Source organism: Carya illinoinensis, chromosome 3, assembly GCF_018687715.1.
Source record: "Carya illinoinensis cultivar Pawnee chromosome 3, C.illinoinensisPawnee_v1, whole genome shotgun sequence".
Taxonomy (NCBI): domain Eukaryota; kingdom Viridiplantae; phylum Streptophyta; class Magnoliopsida; order Fagales; family Juglandaceae; genus Carya; species Carya illinoinensis.
This window is the reverse complement of record NC_056754.1, coordinates 21,353,167-21,365,144: the sequence shown is the minus strand read 5'-3', so window position 1 is coordinate 21,365,144 and position 11,978 is coordinate 21,353,167. Positions and strand designations below refer to the sequence as shown.

The window sequence follows — 11,978 nt, the reverse complement described above, 5'->3', positions numbered from 1 at the left end:
GACAAGACTGAAATGTGAATTGGTAGAGTCCATTAATGAGATGGCCTTGATGATGGACCTTCCTTGAGTAATCCTTCACAAGAAAGAATTTTTCATGAAACTCAAAATAGACATGATTATCAATACAAAAATTTTGGACATATAACAAGTTCTTATGAATTTCAGGAACTAGAAGCACTTGATGAAGAAAAAAGGTAGAATTGGACATAGAAATGTTAGAGGAACTAGTTTTTGAGATTTGCAAACCTTGGCCATTGCCTACTTGAACATTTTGAAGGTTCAGATTGTTGAAATCATTAGTGACGTGATACGTGGCACCTGTCAGCATGTCATTCGATGTCCCAAGTGCCAGTAGGAGCAGCGACCATAGCTTGTTTATTTTTTGGTTTTGGATCCTAGTAAGATAGATCAAACCGAAAATAGCATTTCTGAGTTGAGTATCCTAGTTTATTACAAACCTGTCAGATTACTGAATTGGGATGGAACAACCCTATCCACTTGAGCCGCCTTTGCCACAATTTTGAGATGGATTGTATTGTCTTTGGGCAACATTGGCAAAGGTAGGTTGAGTGGGAGATGACATCTGGTGACAAGAAAATATGGCTTCTGTGGTGAGCAAAAGCGAGTAAATTTCCTCCATTGTTACCATGTCAGTGCGAGCTGAGATTGAGGCAACAAAGCTGTCATATTTGTGGCCTACTCCTGCAAGAACATAGGTGATGACATCTTCACAACTCATAGGTTGTCCTGCAATAGCTACTTTATCAGTTAGTTTCTTAATAAAGAGAAAATATTATGTGGTAGACTTGCTACCCTTTGTGGCTATTGCTAGTTGGGTTCGGATCTGCACAGTATGTAAACGAGATCAGGATGAAAAATTTTCATCCAAAGCATGCCACACAACAAATGAAGTAGTATGATTTACTACTTGAGCAAGCACTCCTTCAATGGAAGAAGACATGAGGATACTAAGGATAAGATTATCCTAGCGCATCTAATGGGAGTAGGCAGGATTGGGTGTTTCGGAGATGACATGAGTTTTTGGATGGGAAACAGTGACAAATTTAGAAGGTTTGGGAATGGTACTAGCAAGATATCCAAAGAGGTCTTGGCTAAGAAAATATGGCACCATTTGTGCCTTCCAAAGAATGTAATTATTGGGGCTAAGCTTGACAGTTACTATGTTAGACATAGTAAGAATAGAGGGAGATTGAGAGTGTTGAATATTAACGATGGTAGACGAATCAGAAGAAGAGGAAGACATGGCTTGTAGACATTGGTCTTTTGACCGCTCATCTGATACCATGTAAAGAAATACAAGATGGAAAATATTTGAATGAATTCTATATTGATTCATTATGGAGCTTGTAATTTATAGTAGTATATATAAAAATAATTGTAACTGATTTCCTAAATATTTGCGATAATTTAAATGTCTATACAGCTATACAATTATCTCTATATTTTAGCAAGAATCTCATGGAATAATTGCTGTGTTATCTTCGGTTACATGAAAGTATAGCATAATTGATTTCCTGGTCTTCGACGAGATCTTTACTGGAATGATTTTTCTGATTGAACAGTGATTTCAGATGAAATCACTTGATCTGCTACATATCATACTATGAAAATAAAGTAAACAAGGAGATATCTTGAAAAGGGAAATGCAATTTCTCCTCACTAGTTAAAATCTTTCTAAACATATCATGCCTCTCTTGACAAAATCCATTCTCAGCAGCACCAAACCCGCAAATCATAAAAAATAAGTATACACGTAGGAATGTTAGTCTTGTTAATATTTAGAACAACAATCATTGCTTCCCATGGTCAACATGATTCTTCCCACACAATAAAATATTAACAACAATCATTGCTTCCCATGGTTAACATGATTCTTCCCACACAATAAATATGCTAAAGATACTTCAATCACAGGCAACAAATTGTAAAGCAAAAAATTCAAACATTCAAACACATAACTTTTCTCATCGTCAATCTTACAATCAATTCTATTTCAACCCACTAATTTCTCTTTAATTGGACCATGAGCAACGTCGGTAGTAGCTCTAGAATTGCTCTCTTTATGAATACATAATTGGGTCTAGCCCGTAGGATGTAGAAGTGTACAACTCCATTACTCGTAGATGCAAATTCAAATTTGATTCATAAATAATAAATAATTATTTGTTAAAATATTAATAATCAATTTCCAAAATAATATACTAATATTTGGCATCTACAACTAATATGAAATTGATAAGATGATCATCAACATCTTACCCATACAGCTTACAAGAGCAGCAATTTTTTAGAAAAATGAATGGCACATCAAACTTACTAGAGGGGGAGGAGTTCGCATGGATTGGCACAGGCAAGGGGCTTCCGACCGAATGCAAGAGAGTAGGAAAATGAAAGGGAGAAGGCAGGGTGCTTCTGTCCAACATAGGGAAAGGGGCAAGAAACACAGGGTGGGGAGTGCTGGGGGTGGGGACTCGGTGGGGTGAGGACAAGGGGGCAGGGTGGCGATGTGGTGAGGGGAACACGGGGACCTAGGGACGAGGGGGAAAGAGGGGGGGTGGGGAGGGGGAATTTGAATAACTGAGGAAAAAAAATACATATAAGCAATTTTGTGCGGTGTAGATAAAATGGAGGAGGCTTGGGTAGCTTGACTCAACCTTCAAATCCTCTAGTGTATTAGTTATTGTCCCAAATCTCACATTCTTACCCTAATCTAAGAATGGATTCTACAAAAAATTGATTTGTGAAAAACACGAGAATGACAACTCATTTTAGTAATCACAAACAACATGCTGCTTATCTTAACTAGAAAAATGATATTGACAGTCACAAAGTGTGCAAACGATGCACACTCATTTTGAAAAAGTGAATAAATATAAGACCTATATAAAAATTTTAATTTTTTTTAATGGTGGATCTAACTTCTTTTTTTTTAAAAAAAAGAATGCACAACATTTGTACAACTCATGACTATATCTAGATTTACTCGGACATACACGTAATTGATTCAACAAAACCCAGTTCTGCCAATTTGTTCGGCGGCGCTATCGGCTTACGTGGGTGAGGGTACTTATAGAGTAACCAACTTTCATCATGCCAGGTAGGGCTGTTCACCCGACCCGACCCGAACCGGATTAGTGGTATTCCGAACCGACCCGTTTTGTTTCCACTACAGAATAGGACGTTCCGAACCGTTACCCGTTACCCGATTAACCGGCCCGTTTTTATTTCGGGTTTTCCGTTTTAATTGTTTTGGTATGCTATAACATACGTGGTTCATTTCACACCGGCAGTACTACTCTGTCTTCGAATACCCGAACCCAAATGATGGTTCACCTTCTTCTTCGCTTTCAAGCCGAATCCAGATGGCTCTCTCTACTGTACGCGGGGCTGTAGTGTTCTTCGTAGGCTTAGGGCTATGGCGATTTCATCTTCGGTCTCCGTGGGACCCTCGTCGAAGGACTAAGGAGGTGTCGTTTTCATTGTTGGGGTTGAAGTTGTCGAAGGACCGAGGAGATGTCAGAATATTTGGCTTTGAGCTAGGGTTGGGATTGGGCATCTCTTTGGGTCGCAGAGTGGAAGCAAAGATTCCAGCACAATCAGGCCTCTTCATGGGAGAATCTGCGAATAGTGAAGCCACCTCTCTCTTCAATTTTTCTCAATTATTTCTTCTTACTGGCTTGTTTAGCTCTCCTTAATCCGCGAATAGGGGTTTTTTTTTTCCCCTTCATATACGTTTTTTAAGCCGTCCCTTGTTTATGGAATACAACAATCAGTGTAAATTTGAGTGTCCGTTTGAGATCTTGAGAATTTTTTTGAGTGAAATACGCGAGCTCATTTGTTTCGTATTTATTTGAGATCTTGCGAATTTTTTTTTGAAGTGACTTCCATTGGGTTTCAGATCATCATGTATTTTTAGATCTCGCTAATGGTCACTGAAATGCTTGCCTGCTAGGGTTTACGAGCAAGAAGGAGAGTGAGAGAAACGGGTATCGGGTAATTTTCGATTAAGTCAGAAACGGGTACGGCCATTTCCACTTCCGAAAAACACTGGAACGGTTCGGGTTTTTTGGTTCGGTTCGGGTCGATTAAATCGGCCGGTTCGGGTAAGCGGTTTATTTGTTCACCCCTAATGCCAGGTGCATTTTTGTAGTCAACTTTGCAACTACACTCACCAAGTTTTTTGTCCCATTGATGAATCCATCATCAGTTCTGTTGGTAGCCTCACTAAGGATGAAGCAGTGCTCCAAACCTTTGAGAATTTAGAAAACTTTCAAATAAAAAAGAAAGAAGAAGAAGATCGAAGAGAGCCCAAGTCAGTGGATCTTGAGACACCATCTTCAATATATTCAAAATTTATTGATCTCGGTGAAAGCCCACCTCACATTGTTTCCTATTCTGCATCCCTTTGCCCTAAACAAAGATTATAAAGGGGTACTAAAAAGCTACTCTGGTCATGGTAGGTGAAACACACTAATGCTAGGCAGAATTAGAATTATTATGATGGTTACTTTATCAACAGAAATTTGAGATTGAGACAGAGAAAAAGATATTAAACAAAAAGAGAACTTCAAAAAATATTAATTAATAATAAAATCTAAAATTCTTTTATGAGGCCCACAAGCCAAATTTAAATAGTTTCAAAATTTAAAATTATAAAAAATTTGTAAAAAAAGAAAATCTAAATTATTACATGAAAATTAAATACCTAAATAAACAAGTATCTTGCCAAAATTTTAACCAAAAATCAAAATCAAAATCAATTCAAAAACTTCAAATGAAATATTTTTTAAGAATACAAAAGTGAATGTAAATAAAATAAATAATATTGTTCAAATCCAATGAAGATTAAGCTTTATTATTATTATTATTATTATTATTATTATTATTATTATTATTATTATTATTATTATTTTTAGACCATATTTACGTATATTTACATTCTCAAGATAGTTCAATACAATTAACATAAAATCTTAACCCAATATCCTATATCAATTTGAATTTGTATAACACAGAGTGATAAATCCATAAATAAGGACATAATAGCAAAACCATCTTCCATCTACATTTTTGGAGTGGTAAATGTAACACTAAGCGATAAAAGCTTTCTGATCTCCCCACTTTTTCACTTGCATCACTCAGAGTTTGTTTGTGATTGAGTTAAAAATTTTAAAAAGTGTTTAAATAATCTTAAAAGTTGTTTAATGATAAAATTAAAGCATTTTTTAATTTTTAAATAAGTTAAAAAATACTTTAAAAAAATATTATTTTTATGCTTTTCCTCAAATTTTTTCTGACAATATGAAACATAGTTCCAATATAAAAAAGAGTACAAAAAGAGCTATACATCAATAAACAAAAATACTTGTACAACTTTCAGATAATTATATATATACCTTTTGATCTTACAACAGACATGACACTACCAAATATAACACACTACAAGAAAACTGGACAGTTATTACTATTTATTTTTTGCAGAAATAATTATTTTCTGCTAAAATTAGTCATTTTAACAGGAGATTCATTTTAATAAAAAATAATCATTTTGACAAAAAATAAATAGTAATAATTATCCAATTTTCTTGACATATATCGAAGTGTTTGACATATGGCCACCAAAAACTTATTAACAGTAGCATAAGTTCTATAACTATAAATTTAAAGCTAAAAATTATATTACCCACCGCAATTTCAAAATGCATGCGCGCACTCAAATTCAACGTCCAAAATCAGTCGGCTGTCCAAGCTTTTGCCATCAACTCTGGCCTCCCCCCTGCGGGACCTACCTCCCGATGTAATAGAAGGGATTGACTGTGTAAAACCAAATATGCTTTGCCGGCCACCAGATGGCTACACGCGCGAGTCATTAGATGCCAAGAAACTTCAGACAAAAAGGAATTAAACTGGTACAAGGGCCCAAAATCCAAGTCTGAACCTATACTTTATGCATTCTAAACATCTATCTGCTCAAATTGTGTCAAATCTAGCAAACCAATGCCACATTTGACCAACCCTGAATCTGATAATATAATGAAGTCAAGTTTGGGACATGCACTCAGATATCACTCCTAAATAGTCAAGCGCTTCAATATAAATATTAGATTCTGAAAATAGTTTGCATTATTACAGTGACTGGAGAATATTATCATAGAAGCATAGAAGTTGTGCAATCCATTGGAAAGGGATTGCACATGACATTGTCGATACAGTAGTACTGGGGATGAGTTGCATCCATTACAACAAATTGCATATCCTCTGAAGGCTTCCAATGGCGTTTTCGCTGATTGATGAACCAGTTGTTTATCTGTTTCAAGTCTAGACCTGTGGATTCTGCAAGTGCCACTTTCTGTGACTCCTGCATAATTAAGCATGATAAACTTGCAGTATCAAAGAAGGAAATACCCATAGTACAGAAGTTACTACGTAACTCGTCACAAAACAATCCCATGTTACCGTGCACATGCATGCATGGCGTCATTATCGAAACATCATAAAAAACCAAACACCATTTCAGACAATTCATATGATTAAAGGAAAACAGCTCATGAAAAGTAAACAACATCAAAGTCCTAAAGCTCAGAGAACTAATGTATCTCGACAAGGATGTTGATGATAGATACCGATGGGTATGGCCACTTGTAGTGTCTGCTCCACCATTCCAACAACCGCTGTCGAGCTTCCTTTGGCAATTTCCCATTTTTTTTCTTTTTCAGAAATTCTTGCTTGAGACTGCCCAGATATCCACTGTACTTGCGCAGAAGCTGAACTTTCAGCTCCCGATCTTCAACTTGAGGATCTACGACATTGTCATTTGCATCGACCTCTTCCTCAGAAGATCCATTTTGACCTACAAATCACAGAAAGCCAAATTTAAGAAGATTGCCTAATCACCGTGCAAATCTTTAAGAAAACTCTCAAGGTTCGTTTCACAAATACCATTACCAAACAACAGAGGAATCTGAAGGTCATAAATTACAACTGATTTTATCAACTCCTATCAAATGCTTATAGGTTTAAGGAAGACAACTGCCACTTGAAAATCACATATGGCACCGAGTAAGATAGATCAGTGAAGACATCGGGATTCTTCTGTTCTCGTTTTATCTATATATATATATATATTTAGAGAATTTCTCATATAGCCAATTTTAAGTATACCAAAAACCGATAAGAAAAATTCATTTTAGTCATTCATTTCCCCTTCTTGTCAGTTGAAAATACCAGAATACTAACATATGAAATAAAAGAGACACTTCTATTATACAGATTTCTGAAAGCTAGAATTAAGGTGGTAGATTCTTGTTCTTTTTTAATCCTAAGAAAGAATATTCACTATTACACATATACAGAGAGAGAGAGAGAGAGAGAGAGAGAGAGAGAGAGAGAGAGAGAGAGAGAGAGAGAGAGAGAGAGAGAGTGTGTGTTCTAATTGAATTTAATTGAAAACGTTGTTTATTATACTTAAGGATTGTTAAAATTCGAACATTCTGCCTTTCTATATTCTTTTCAGACTTCAATAAGGTTCCCTGCACATATTTAAACCCATTAAATATGTTAGAGTACTGATAATTGAATGATAAAGTATGTGAAATATTATTCAGAAAACTGAGAAAGTGTTATATGGTAATAGAATATTTTCTCAAACATATATATATCATTTACTAAAAGATTATAAGGCCTAAATAATAAAAAAACAAAGAATTCCAATTCTGTATATTGTCAAATAGTCACCATCTAAAATAAAAAGGATTTTGTGATATCAGGATTGGCTATTAAAGTTGGAACCGTTGCAGTGAGAAGGTTAGTGATATAACTAAAATACCAATCTTTGGAACCAGTAAGACATCCATGAGCAGAATCTCAATTAACTCTTCCAACAATCCTAGGATTGTATCAGGTTTTGTAGATCAATCCATCATAAGCAGGTCAGAGCCGTCCAATTCTAAGCTAGGTAGCTGGAGTGAGAGGAGTTCGGTAGTCTTTAAGACTTTGAATAATCGAATGCACTTTCAATATTAAGCATGTTCTGTTTGACACAGCTCATTTACCACTGAAGAATAACCAGGAACCATTGGGCAATAGAAGAATAACGAATGTGTTCCATGGAGGACCTCATATAATGTTGTTCGATCCATTAGATTCCGATGCATCCTATACTGTAGTTTCTTGATGGACAATATTCTCTAGTGATGGAAACTTCAACATTGTTTTGCTAATCTTAATTGACAGCTAAAGGCAAGCAAGATTCAATACATTTAATGAACAAAGCACCTTAAATTACAGTTTCATGAATGAGATTCACGGTACCACCTGAACATAGGTAGGGATCCGTTTTGGGCAAAACACAGCTTGCTTTTACTAAATTGAATATTCAACCAATTAAAATTTTACACAAGCATGGAAAGCTAAATGGAGAGCAAGAGCTGCTAGTGGACGATAAAAAGAAGACCCTTTACTATCTATCATGGTAGACTCGTCAGACCTATAATACATTAAAAAAATAGCATCTATAAATGAGGAAAACAAGTACAGAAGCAAGATTCCTGCAAGTACAGGAAAGGTACGTGATCCCGAGACATGAGTTTCTGAGTGCTGAAAGACATTAATTGTTCATTATGCAGATACCATGTGGAATTCAACAAATCATACGCATTGTTTTAAAAGGCCTTCTTTTGTAATATATGTCCGATGAGTCTACAATATTAATAATGGATAGCTAGTACAATTCATGCAAGAATATGAAAATTAGTTACTACACGATACAAGTTTCTGAGTCCTGAAAAACAACCGATGAGGAACGAGTTTAATTACCTATCATACACATTATTTTTTTCTAGGAGGCCCATTGTCTTCTTCATACATATCAAGATCGTGATTGCTCTTAAAAAGTTAAGTTGATGTCTTTTTTCTTTGCTCCAAGCAATGCCAAGCCCACCTTATGTGCTAACTGAGGAGACTATATCATGATTAGTCCTTAACTTGCCAGGCTTTTCCAATTTTTTTTAATGTATTAAACGAGGTTCCATTGTTCTTCCATGGCGTAGGTCCTTTATGCGAACATCAACCTCTTATAACTAAGAAATTTCCACACGTATTCAATATCATACAAACGGTCTTTACATGGAAAGGACTCTTAACGTTTCTTTTCTTTCTTTTTTTGCCGTTTTATAATATCTTACCCTTCAGAGTCACATATTGGATGGAGAGCAACAAATGACATTTTCCCTCTCCAACCTAAAACTTTTTTTTTTCTGTTCAAAATATATGTTCCTGAACTTCTAACATATCAAGATTTAAAAAAAAAAAAAAAAAACCCTAAAAGGCTGGAATGGTTCGGAGTTCAGATGCCTAAGGCCAAAAAAGACTAGCATTAAGCTGACGAAAATCCAATTCCAGACACAACTAAACAGGATCGAGAACCAAATCCACAGATACGATCTGGCTAGCCATCTAGTACCTCTCTAGCCTCCAATCAAATGATTTCCTTTTATATAGTCTGATCAAACTCAAATTATTCGTCCGGACTTTCTTTTCCATGAAGGGTCACACGACACAAGTATCTCTCTCCCTGTGATAACCATGTACGTTTCGCTGCACTCATGCAATCCATTACAAAACAGTTTAAGTTGCAATTAATAGTGTTTGAGGAACATCAAATGAAGATGAATGAGATATGAGAATTAAGAATGTCACCGCCAAAATCTGACGAAGAAACTGCTAGGTCTTTGAGCTGGCTTTCGATCCTTGAGAAGAAAAGCATGGCCTCTTTGAAGGGTTTAGAGAGTTCTTGCTCGTACTTGGTGAGCATCTCACAATAGGCCTCCATAAACTGGTCCAGTCCAGGGTCTTGACCGATGCAATCCGCTCCTAACCTACCACCCATGGCAGCCTCAGAATTAGCATAGTCCTCCTCTAACTTAGCCACCACTTCAGGAGGAGCCCCAACCTACGCTCATTAGTGTTTCTCTAATATCAGGAAAATAAGGCCATGCAAACTAGTAAAAAAGTTACAAAAAGGGTTGAGAAAATAAAATATACACAAGGGAAAAAAAATGGGACATTTGCCTTTCACATCAAAATCTTCAAGGAAACGTTCATTATAGAAAGGAGCGTGTATTTCTTTGTTTGTTTATTATTTTGGGGGGGGGGGGGGGGGGGGGGGGGGGGGGGGGATGGAAGAGAATTAAAACTGACATGGAGAAAGGGACAGTCGAGGGTTAAATTGAGAACAGGTCCTGGTTATTCCTTCGTGGACCACCGAAACTTCTACCAATTTTTCAGGGAAAGAGGGAAAACTAGAAATTCTGTTCCGTGAACTGGACATCGGACTAGAGAGAGAGAGAGAGAGAGAGAGAGTTGATTTGGAGAAGGATTATTGCCCGAATTACACTAGCAGTTCGAATTCATCACCTTTTGACAATTGACATAAGCGGCCAAGAGGCGAGGGAAGAGAGGATGAGCCACAATCTTAGCCTTCATACAATTATTGTTGATTTCCATGTGGTTGCCATTACCATCCTCCGGCATCAAAGCAGAGGCCCTTTGGCCGAAGGAATTGTCGGTCGAAGGTAGAGAAAGACACGACTTATTATTTGCCTCTACATCAGAATTGATTGGAGACATCGTCATATCGGTGTTGAAGCCCATCATACAAGAAGCGCCACTACTGCTAGCTCCTGCTTCCATGTTGTCTCTCGTGATCTCACTAAAAGCCCATATTTATGTCTTGCACACTTGTCATAAAAACATGTCTCCCAAAAGAGAACTCCCGGGTTTTAAGCTAAAACTTCAGTCTCTTTACAGAAAATCCTAAGAGAATAGACTGTAGCCAGAAAATAATGGTTTTTTTTTTTTTTTTTTCTTGGCTGTTCTGTAAAAGGTCGATTCAGACTCCCTTGGAAATGGGTATTTATTTTTCTTCCTGTGCATAAACAGTACCTCCTCCCCCCCCCCTCTCTCGAGTCTCTATCTCGGTCTTTCCGAGTGAGATATCAAGCATAGCCGGGGAGAGGCGGATGGAGAGAGAGAGAGAGAGAAAGTAGTCAAGATTCACAGAACGTTGCAGGCGGGGTTAACGTGCGCTTCTGCAAGTTTTACTGAGAGTCTGAGACCCTTCCCTTCCCGATGAAAGCTACGACCTCTTATGACCACCTCGTTTGCAGCACTGCCACTGATCAAACTTAATATTACTGGTTCACCCACACACAGGGACAGAGAGAGTTGAGAGGGAGAAAGAGTGCTTAATGATGTTTATAGAGAGATGGAAACGATCGTTAGGTTATGCTTCTAATTGAGATTTCTGATATTAGAATTTTAAATTTTAAGATTAAATATTAAAATATTATATTTAAATATTATTATTATTTTAAAATATAAAAAAATTAAGAAAAAATTAAATTATTTATTGTATTTTATATAAAAATTTAAAAAAATTATAATAATAAGATGATAATTTTATATTTGAAATGAAAAATCGCAATAATCAAACCAAGTCTAAGTATATAATAAGCCAATAGGATTGATGGAAATTTAGAGACATTTTGGATTTCAATTTCATTTTAATTTATTTTATTTAATTATTATAATTTTTTTAAAATTTAACATAAAAAATAATAAATAATTTAATTTTTTTAAATATTAAAAAATAATATTTTATTTAATTTTTAATTTTTATCCCAACAACTTACCATATCAGACTTGTGCTGGTGTTGGCTTTGGAGATTAATCTCAATCAATCTCACCCGTTCATTTCGCTAGATGATGGTAATCTTTCAATCTCAGCCCCTCTTTCGCACTCACGTTTGTCTATTGTCTCGTGTTTCACTTTTGGGAGTGAAAACACTTTATATCTAGGGCATAACAACAAAGCAAACCTAGAAACACGACACCGTTTGGTGAGCTGGATGCGTACAAACGGCCGGCATCGTCTCCCTCTTTTCTTATTCGGATACAGT

At 36.2% G+C, this 11,978-nt stretch overlaps 1 protein-coding gene across 1 annotated transcript; it reads right to left on the bottom strand.

Annotated features, from left to right (window-relative positions):
* Positions 1 to 6,086: 6,086 nt before the first annotated feature.
* Positions 6,087 to 11,288, bottom strand: LOC122303775 (homeobox protein SBH1-like). Its single transcript, XM_043115723.1, has 4 exons — positions 10,435 to 11,288; positions 9,718 to 9,970; positions 6,645 to 6,871; positions 6,087 to 6,379 (listed from the first exon to the last, which is right to left on the bottom strand). The coding sequence occupies exons 1-4, from the start codon at positions 10,708 to 10,710 to the stop codon at positions 6,170 to 6,172; spliced, it is 966 nt and encodes a 321-aa protein (XP_042971657.1). The 5' UTR covers positions 10,711 to 11,288; the 3' UTR covers positions 6,087 to 6,169.
* Positions 11,289 to 11,978: the final 690 nt, after the last annotated feature.

Coding starts and splice junctions, on each gene's coding strand:
- LOC122303775 (XM_043115723.1), bottom strand. CDS start 10,710: ATGGAAGCAGGAGCTAGCAGTAGTGGCGCTTCTTGTATGATGGGCTTC. Junction 6,872..9,717: donor TTCTTCGTCAGATTTTGGCG/GTGACATTCTTA, acceptor TGTGATTTGTAG/GTCAAAATGGATCTTCTGAG. Junction 6,380..6,644: donor ACAAGTGGCCATACCCATCG/GTATCTATCATC, acceptor TTAATTATGCAG/GAGTCACAGAAAGTGGCACT.